The 10,804-nt window shown below is 28.1% G+C and overlaps 1 protein-coding gene across 1 annotated transcript; it reads right to left on the bottom strand.

Moving 5' to 3' along the window:
• Positions 1-1,157: 1,157 nt before the first annotated feature.
• On the bottom strand, positions 1,158-10,058 carry LOC107161449 (cytochrome P450 4C1-like). Its single transcript, XM_089230759.1, has 13 exons — positions 10,038-10,058; positions 9,237-9,432; positions 8,334-8,443; positions 8,126-8,216; positions 7,321-7,509; positions 7,085-7,151; positions 6,843-6,966; positions 6,059-6,143; positions 5,846-5,955; positions 3,837-3,905; positions 3,595-3,763; positions 2,820-2,999; positions 1,158-1,428 (listed from the first exon to the last, which is right to left on the bottom strand). The coding sequence occupies exons 1-13, from the start codon at positions 10,056-10,058 to the stop codon at positions 1,238-1,240; spliced, it is 1,602 nt and encodes a 533-aa protein (XP_089086885.1). The 3' UTR covers positions 1,158-1,237.
• Positions 10,059-10,804: the final 746 nt, after the last annotated feature.

Below are 10,804 nucleotides of genomic sequence, written 5' to 3'. Positions count from 1 at the left end.
TTTAGAGTGTACCACGAAGGCTAAAATATACCGTAAATGTAATTAATTTTGCTTTTATCAATATTTAATGTTTATATTATATTTTAATATATTTTATAATTGACAAGAATCATATTATTTCAAAATTTAAAATAAACACTTAAAAATGAATACAAATTAAAGCGTATAGGACGTGGATGTAGTTATAGTTTGTTGTATATGTCTGTTAAAGTTTTATTTCTATTTCACTTTGTATAACTTTAAATCACAATGTTTTAAATCGCAAACAGAACCACTTCAATCTTATCTGCTGTTACTCATCAATAAAAAGAGTCTTCTAGATAAACACGTATAAATATTATGTCATTTTGTTACTATGACGTGACATTATGATTTAAATATTAAAAATTTATCTCAAAAACATGTTATAGGTATATGACGTAAAGTTATAATTTAATACAATAATTTTAACATTAAATCGATCAAATACGTATTATCTAATAATGGTCATATGGATATTGGTTAAAATGGAATATTTCTATATATTTCTATGAAAATTCTTTATATTATTGAATATTTATATTTAATTAAGTAACAGTATAAATTATAACGACCCACCGTCTCACTACTCTACACTTAATATTAAATGTCTAAAAAAATTAAAATAATTATAATTATATTTATATTTCCCTTCAAAAATATATGTATATATATTTTTTTTAATGTAAATTTAATATTTAACTTTATGTCGAGTTATTCATTTACTGCACGTTTTTTTATATTATACAATATTACATAAAATAATGATATTTATTTGTTAAGATGTATATTTTAGTTATATGAGAAAAGTGGATTTTAATTTATTTAATTGTATTAACTATGTAATAAATTCGTATTTCTTTGATCCAAAATTGCCATTAATAATAATTATGAACTTGTGGGCCACCACACGAACATTTCCAGTTCCGTCCATCATCTTCTTGAAGAATAAACAAAAATAAAAATAAAATAATATTATGTATTTTTAATGCGTTTCGAATGTTTCTTTCGTGGTAACCTGCAGAAGTGATATAAAGATTTGGCATGACAAAAAGATTGTGTGTGCAGCTGCAAATCATGTATGTTTTAGGCACTACGAGAAACAATAATAATAGGTAAAATAAAGATTTAAGTTTTTTTTTTTTAAATTAATACATATATTTTTTTTCATGAAAACTATGTAAAAAATATTACATTTTGATGATAGATTTAATTTTTTTTAAATAGAGGTCATCGTCAGGTCTTGAGTTCTCTGCCTTGGCCGGATCGTGATCGGGTAGCCGTCAGCTTTTTTCGCAAGCAAATCCATCTGTAATTCGATCTCCGACAATTTACAGTCCGTATGCACACTGTAATGGCGCAAAAGTGCCACCATCATTAACTTCATGGAGATCATTGCGTACTTGACACCTGCGGGGAAAACGATCAGTAGTTGTAACACTCATATATTCAAGAAACAATAATATAATTGAATGTCATACGGATCAATGTAACGTCTTGTCACAAGACTAATAATCATGTTGTTTTTTTTCAAAATTCGATTTTCACTAATATTTTCGACTAGATATACCTACTGCGATATGGCCTAAGATATTTATTTTTTCTTATTTTTTTAGCGTCCCCACAACAACAAAAAAAAGCACTTAAAGCACTTAGTATCAGCTGATCTTATACTAAATAGGAATTTCTTCTTGTCCCGCTAATGACATAACGACCAATTTTTAGTTCGTTCAGATTAATTGAATATTAACTATCTAATATAATTAAACTCAAATTTTAAATTTAATCCATATTTTGTAGAAGATTTTTATAGATCTATTTATCAAATACCTATATATATTTTGAGATTCAAAAAATTGAAAATTCATAATTCTAACTACAAATTATTAGTTGAAATTAATAGTTTGAATGAACATTTTTTTTATTGCATAACAGACCTGAAAGGGTAAATTTTTTTCACAATTAAGACGTATTAATGCCTCGTAAGTTAAGTTTAAACAAAAATCGAATCTATTTAAACTAATTCGAAAAAAATCCGTTTCATGTAACTATGTAAGAAGGCAAGACAAAGCAAATTTTCAGGGCTTTGGGCTCAAATCATTTATTCAGATTTCGGATTTTTGGTTTCTGGTGCTGGATGTGATTGGTTGTTTAGACCCCAGGATAAAATAAACATAAGAGTTAATATTTGGGTTAATGTGGACGTTGAATAGTCCAGGAAAAACTAAATTTTAAAACTACGTAAGTGCATGTTTTGATTATATTATTATGATATTTATTAATTTCATAAAATATTACTGATAGTTGGTACTTCTGAATGACTGCAGAATGAAACTAAGCATAATACACTAACGTTAAATTTGTAGATAGATAACAAGCAGTGTTTAATGATTATATCGATAGTAAAAATTATTAAAGATCCAATAAAAATATTGAACTAACCACAAAAACTACAAACTAAATTATAGGTAGATAATTACATTAAATTTGTAAAATAAAAAATTATTCGTTTAGGGTGAACAAGAATCTCTTCCAGTTAAAAAAAAACCATTCGAATTCATCATGGTTTTTAATTGTTGGATTTTCGAAGTGGTGTTTTTAAGAGTGTTACGGTTAATTCGGGTGCAAAGCCATTATTATATTATAGGCAATATAGTATATTACGTTATAATAATATTCATTGTCACCAGGACCCGAAGTTTGTTTTCAAGGACATATGCCACTGGGGTGAACGGAAGATTACAAAAACAAACGAAGCGTCGACAATAATTCGATTAATACTCATTTGGCGATACGCCTACCTAGACAACCCCTAGGACCGCCGCTGAACGCCAAAAAACTAAACTTGTGCCGATTCGCTTCGTTCTCGGCGCTGAAATTTTCCGGATTGAATGTGTCGGGATCGGGATACAGCTGTGGGCAACGGTGTGTGACGTAAGGCGACACGAACACGTTGGTGCCTTTCGGCAGTTCGAAGTTCGCTGTAAAAAAAAAGAAACAAATTAAAATCAAAAAAAAAAGAGATTTACGGTATTTGCACTATTACGCAAACATCGTTTTATCGCACGCGTTTTATATTATATAACAACAATGCGATAAAGCTTTTATCGCCTTGTCTGCAAAAAAACCAACTCGGAATTCGTAATGGAATCCCTTTCTTTTTCCTTAGGTATCGAATCGATGAAATGCAAAAGACCAAGGATATCTTAACAGTGCCCTACTGCTGTATACAAAATCTAATTACTAAATATTGTGAATCGTAATAAAATCTTATTTTAGATTTTCGATCTGGTCTCTCCAAAATCTGATTAATTAATATAATAATTTGGGTATATAAAAATGTACCACAGTTAAATATCATTCGTGAAATTCAATTAAAATTCCAAGTCAAAACTCTCTTTTCACAGCTTCTTTGCAGCGATATTATATAATATTATATGACACATACAATGTTTCAACGTTTCGATTACCATAATATTATACTCACCAAATATTGACGTTAATTATGTATTTACTGAGTATAATATGTTTTAGGTATATTGCTGTAGATGAACTCGTGTAGTTAATAAGACTTACTGAGCTTTACGTTTTCGTGAGTTTTTCTAGAAAAAATTGCTCCGGGAGGAAACAACCTGAGGCTTTCTTTTAACACCATTTCCAAATATTTAAATTTAAATATGTCTTCGGGAATAACTTCGCGATCACTGTCTCCTAAGACACTGTAAATCTCGTCGTAAACTTTATTCTGCGGAAATATTTGACGTGCATAAGGGATATAAAAAACAAGATATGACAAGAAAAAAACTATTGAATTATACCTGGACATCTTGATGCATGGCAAGTAACAGAACGCAAAAACATTCAGTGATGGCACTGGTATCGCTACCCTGAAATTAAAATATTTAAACATTTGAAAACCTGATGCATAAATCAATAAATGTTCGTTAACATATACACTTATACATAGCGAAATTTAAAACGCAATATCACAGTAAAATTTGTTTTTCAGATATCGATTTTTATTTTGAGTTCCATTATTAGTTAGCATTTCTCGAATAATGTTACTCATAAATAACATTACCTTTCACAAAATTTAATATACATAAATAAGAAATTAACAATTAGTTATAAGTAGGGAACGGATTTTAATTTAATATAAAATCAAAAATATTTAAATATATATTTGTTTATCACTTAATAAATATTTATTTATAAGTGTATAATATTTAAATTGAAAATAAGATAAAATTATTAAAAAATATTAAAAATTTTTAAAAAATTACAATTTATTCTGAATCATCATGTGGGAAACAGTTAGAGACGATATATAACTACACAAACGGACACAATACGAACATAACGTGATCGAATGACGCTCATACGAATACTGATCGAAAAGTGAACGCATATACTCGTATACTGAAATTATTACTACCTACCAACTACTTAGATAAAATATCGAATCGTTGTCGTTTGATGTTAAAGGCGTATAGTACAGAGACCTAATCGTATCGCATATCGTATCGTAAAATACTAAAATAAAAACGGAAATTCTTCAATAATACATTTAAATAGGTACAGAATTCGTATATTTATTTGTAAAATAGTTAAAATATACATGACAATTCTACAATATTACATAATTTATGTATTTATTTATAAAAAAAATTAATTAACTAAAATATTTAAAAATATTTAAAATGAAATTAGCATCAGATTACTTGAAATTAAATGAAACGTATATCGATATAAATATAATATATATATTATATAATATTATAATATATATATTATTACGTTATATAATATAACGTATACATATATCGAAAACTTTCCCATGATATTACTACATAAAAATATTTATTTAAATTCAAATCCGTTCCGTAGTTATAAGGTACCGATTTTCAAAACTATTTTACTTATATAAAGCTAAAATGTGAGAAAAAATAGTTATGACGATTTAATATAATTTTAGACCAACATTTTATATGACTGTGTTAAAAATTTTAATTTAAGACTAAGATAGTGTAAGTCTATGAGAATTTTACCGTAAGAATTTTGAACATAATTACGCCTGGTGTGACAAATTTTAAATCATATAAAGGTGGCATTTTAATGGGACCGATAGGATCGGTTAAGTCTTCGTTTCGAATAATATGTGAATTCAACGATTAACGATTGAATTAAAATTTTACATTATAGTGATCTCAACGTGACGAGTAATACTCCAAACCTATATTTTATTAAAATTATTGAACTCTGAATAATATATAATATATTATTTATTTTATTTAATTACAAGACAACTGACAATTAATTTATATTCTAATACATGTGCTTTATATATAAGTGTGTGTGTCAAATTAGTAAACACTCTATTTTGTGGTTATTGATAACAGTGTGGTTCAGTTTTCAAACAAAACATACTGCAGAACAGTAATAACGTTGGTCAAAAAGGAGGGTGACAGGGATATTTTCTCAAAATTATATTTTTCTCAATATTCATGGTCTTATAACGATAAAATGTATTTTTAATGATCAAATAATGAATGTTATAAAATCAGTCACATCCATAACATAGTTGTTTGACTATCACTAAAATTCCGTTACCCCCTTTTTTTTGCCACATATATGTGGAAAATAATTTTGCAAGAAATTTTGATTTAGCATGTCAAGCTTTATTTTTTTATTTTTTTTTTTGTGGTTGATAAATTGGTATTCATCCTTCAGAATTTTAACGTTGAATTAAACGCCTCGTAAAATGTAATATTATGACTTTTCATAAGCATTACACACGTCGTGTAATAATAGTGTACGTGTCTCTTACTGCAACTGTCATCGTTATAACCTCATCCTTGAGATCTTCGTCTGTAAAATCAGCTCCTTCGTCGTTCAACTTGAGCAACTTATCCAAAAATACTTTTGTCGAATTCTTATCTATAATAACATTTAAATAATATCATGTATATAACATGTTATATACGATCATTATGTTTGTTAAATACTAAAATTATTGAATAATCTAAACATTTCACATTACTTTCTTCCGGAACGACTTCGTGAGACTTATCCGTTGGTTGTCGCGACTTTTTCGTTTTGAATTCTTGTTTCTTATCCCTAATTATCTAAACAGATCCGTTATATTTTTTTCAACCATATTTTGTTAAACATAAATTCCAATTAAATATAAAAAAAATGTAATATACAAATATATAATAATTATTATATATATATATATATATATAGGTACTTATTATTTAATTCCTGAATATCTTTGGGAATTTATTAGGATTTAATTTTAGTTTTATTTAAGTTTTTGAAGTTTTTCTTTAGGTATCTCTGATTAAGAGTAGCGGTGTTGAAATACTACTCTATCGGCAGTAATAGTTATGCAAAACACACTATAATACGACGTACTATATAATTCTGATTTTTACGAAATATGTTTTCATATGGTTCTGTTTCTTATTTTATATTATTAATACAAAGATTGATTACTAAAATCATTGAAAGTAACACGTGTTATGTTTAAATATAAAATTAAAATACCCCCTAGACCAATATCCTGGCTACACATCTATGCATAACTTCTAACTTATTTATTACAAAATTATCTAATCAAATAATTTATAATAAAAATATATTATCAGTGCATCGATGTGTGTATATATTCGATACACGTATGCATTTTAAACACATATTTTATTTTAAGAAAATATTACCATAATAATTAAAATATTTCACAACCCCCGAAATATGCGTTACAACCCTTTAGACGACTCTGTTCACAAGTCGTTATCAAATTAGGTATTATGCTCGCTTACTTGTAATGAAACCCTGTTCAATTGACTCATATACACGTTCAAACCGGTCAAGTACGTGTAAACCGCGAAAATTTGATCAATGTACAACCATGGCTTCACAATGCACTTGCTCAGTTCTGAAACTCTAAAAAAGACAAAAACGTGTGGTTTGTTTTTTTTTTTTTCATAAACCATTTTGATATCATCACTTAGAATTAGTAAATACATATTATTATAATAATCTATTAAAGTATTAAATTTACTTCTTCATGGCGAGAACGAATTCCGATAAGGTTTGTTGATCGTTGAGGTTGTAACCCATTGCGGCTTCTACATAAATAGGTAGGTAATAATTATAACATAAATCATAATAACATTAATAATACGACAAACAGTTGACACGTTATTTTTTGACATTAATAGATGAAGATTTACACATGAATACACACCAAACAATTGTTTTATCGTGCCGATCACTCAACGCTAATGCGAAACTTACGGCTTACGTTATTGAGATTACACGATATTATGTAATCCCAAATGTCGAACGGTTGTGTATCGCCAATGTGTTTCGAAATGTTTTCAACTAATTTTTTGTTGTTCTCATTAAATATCGGGTACAGTTGATCCAAAAACTTTGAACTGAATATCGATGCTATAACGCGACGGTGTTTTTTCCATTTGCCCACTAAAAATTATAAAGACAATAATATTATTTTAGATACAACTACGTCACTACCACAGACTCATCTGTAGGTAACTGGCCTGCACCCTGGCAATTAGTTCAGCAGTTTTTTTAAATTTAATTTTAACTCAAAACTAATTTTTAAAGTATCTTTTAATTTGTATTTTGTAGAAAATCTAATTTCAAATAAGGGACATCCAAAAAAATAAATTATGCGGTGCAAGACTTGTAAAATAGTATTAAACCCTTATGGCCGCAATATAAATCAATAGATTCACAATATTATTATTAACAGCGTAATCTGTATATGATCTGGTCTGGCGACCAGCGATACAATGATTGATTTATACAAATATTTTACAATTCCTAACCACGGGAGATTTGAGTTTAGTTAACACAGGGTCAACGCGAGGGGGGACAATCGGGGCAGTTTCCCCGGGCCCCGTGATTTTAAAATTATAATCAAGGCCCCGCAGTTCTTAAATGATATTTTATACTGTTCAGAGATTAGTTAGTTTGGATAATATGTAATGTGACTGTTATTTATTTTGCCCGGGGCCCCACAAATCCTAGCACCGTTCCTGAGTTAACAAAACATTATTTATAGAAAAATACTCACTCGGAGCAGTAAATACGCCTTCACCCACTGCGTGTCTTATGATGTGGTAAATGATGCCTTTTTCTAAGGCTTTGGAACTACTTAAAACTATCTGCAATCAAAAAAAAACAGCAAAAAGTTTTTTTATTACCTACCTACCACCGTTACCACTAAACTTGAGTTCACACATAAAATTATATTACGTAAAAAAAAATTAACGGTAACTTACTTGCACGTCTTCTGGCTTATAAACTCCAACGAAAAGAAATGGGCCAACCCACAATTTTACCGGTTCGTAGTTGTATTTTTCGGCTGATTTTTTAAAATTATACATAATCTCTACGGGAAAAAAACACAAAAATCAATTTGAAAAACTTATAAATCACGTAGATAATATTTTCACCATCAGAGCCTTTTATCCATTAATAGGAATGAGAAAAGAAAGATATTATGTTATCACTATAATATATTGTATTGTAACAATATATTAAGAATTAACATGAAATATTGTTATAATTTGTATTTAGTTATTTCGAAAAGTTTCGATTTTTTTGAAAATATTTTTTCACATTTATCATTCAAAATCAAAACAACGTTTGTGGAAAAACATAATATATTTTTACTATTTTCTTATCCTTATGTTTTTTAAGTGTCCTACTCTTTTGAACGACACTATAACTATATGTTTGTAATTTTGTATTCTGTACACTGAATAATATTTTGTTTCGAAACTTAAAATTAAAAATGTATAGTGTCAATCATTAAAATAAAAAAGCTTAAAAGTAATAAAAAAATATAACAATATTTGTCTTGAACGTAACCTTGAAATTACATCATTTGAAACATTTCGAAATATTTGTGTACACTGCACTTAAATGAATCATCTGATACTTATATATCACATATTTTTTTTTTTGTAATATCAATTTCATAAAAGTAGGTATTCTTTATTATTCTATAGTATTTATTTTTTATATTAATGGTTTCCAAAATCTAAAAAGTTAAATTTGTTGTGACGGAAAATTGAAATTTTTATTTCAATATTTTATATTATTATTATTAAGTACAATACTGACAGTAAAACGGAAAGGTCGACTCGATAAAAATTGAAACAACTCTAGGGGATTCTCACTCTCAGGGGTTGTGCTCAGATCAAAAATCGATCCTTTTAACGGGTACGTCGGCGGGCCCTTTATCTTGTCGGCGAGCCGATAGAATTGTCTGTACTGCCATCGCATACGACACCACAGCACAACAAAAATCACAATAGAAGCGTAAACATACAGTTCGCCTTTTGACGTCGGCAAGACATGCGCTGCGTTGTGTATCTTCAAACAGAACAAAAAAAAATTAATAATAATCAACAAAACTTTGTTTTTCAATAAATATGTTTTTCTCGAAAAATAAATACAAAATTAAAAACAAATATTTATTTATTTAAAAATCAGACGATTTGGGCTGTAATAAGTAAACGACGATATGAAAACATTATGTTTTTTTTTTTGTACTCTTTGTGTTTTAAAGACAAACAACGTACCTACGTACGATATTTTCCAAATCTCTTCGTACAAAATTACTGCAGTATAATATACCTCACAAACGAAACATAATCAATTAAATCTTTTATAAGGAAATTCTCCGTTTAAATAATATCGTGGATTTCTCGATGAACTCGGCACCGTCGACAAAATTCGTAGACAATTTATCATGAAATTATTTATTTTGATCTGTAACGATATTAAATAACATGCCCATATAACGACACCAGTCACGGTCAGTGCACTGAATACTATCTAACAATTATTACGCGCGATAATCGAAATCTGCTGCAGCAATAATATTTAGAATAATTATTCAGCAATAATATTTAGATCTCTACATAATATTATATATTATAATAATCAAGGTGGGTAAGTTAATGAAAACAATTAACTTTAGTAAAGTCAACGTTCATGCCGTAAAGCTATAAGACGTGAACCGTTAACAAACAATATATTCCTCTTTAAACGTTAAAAGTTTAAAGCTAACATGGAAATAAACCTATAATAAGACTATACCCAAAACAAAATATTGTATATAAATGCATTCTATCCTATTTCTTCTTATTACACGTACTATTTTTTTTTTATTATTATTATTCAAGAAAATAATGAGCGCCGTTGAATATGTTCGTGCGGGAGCTCAAAAACTTTATGGTCTGTAGTAATTTAATTGATTAGGTTTTAAATAGAGTTATAGGTATATATCATAGATATATCGTAGATTTATATGATTTCAACTTAACGTATTATTTGTGAAATCAACTGGAAAAAGTTAATTTATTGCTTTGGATTCATTAACCACCGTTTAATGTTTGTTATAAATCTAGTCATTAGTTTTTAAATTAATTATAAAACTAACCATCTAATCGAGTTAAAAAGTAAAACAAAAATATATCGAAACATCGCTTCAATTTGTTGACTGTCTATCCTTTGATTATAATATTCTATAGAATCTATCATTATTATTACGACGAGGTGGTAAATCATATACTTACGACCATGCTCATTTGCGCAAACATTGTGCGACGATCTCGACGATGACGGGAACGATATAATAATAATGCGAAGCGCAAAAAACTAAAAACCAAAAATATATTTTATCATTCTTATACAATGTCACAACCGAAGGCAAATGCACACGCACATTATTACATTCGCC

The sequence above is a fragment of the Diuraphis noxia genome, unplaced genomic scaffold (genome assembly GCF_037042655.1).
Source record: "Diuraphis noxia isolate RWA-SAM2 unplaced genomic scaffold, SU_Dnox_SAM2 contig0001, whole genome shotgun sequence".
Classification (NCBI taxonomy): Eukaryota; Metazoa; Arthropoda; class Insecta; order Hemiptera; family Aphididae; genus Diuraphis; species Diuraphis noxia.
Note: the sequence above shows the minus strand (reverse complement) of the source record. Positions and strands in the feature narration are given on the sequence as shown.

Excerpts from the sequence above, each read along its gene's own strand:
- LOC107161449 (XM_089230759.1), bottom strand. The coding sequence starts at position 10,058 with ATGAACGTTGACTTTACTAAA. Across the intron at positions 5,956-6,058 it reads CGAAGTCGTTCCGGAAGAAA|ATAAGAATTCGACAAAAGTA; the intron begins GTAATGTGAAAT and ends ATGTTATTATAG. Across the intron at positions 3,906-5,845 it reads TTATAACGATGACAGTTGCA|GGTAGCGATACCAGTGCCAT; the intron begins GTAAGAGACACG and ends TTTTAATTTCAG.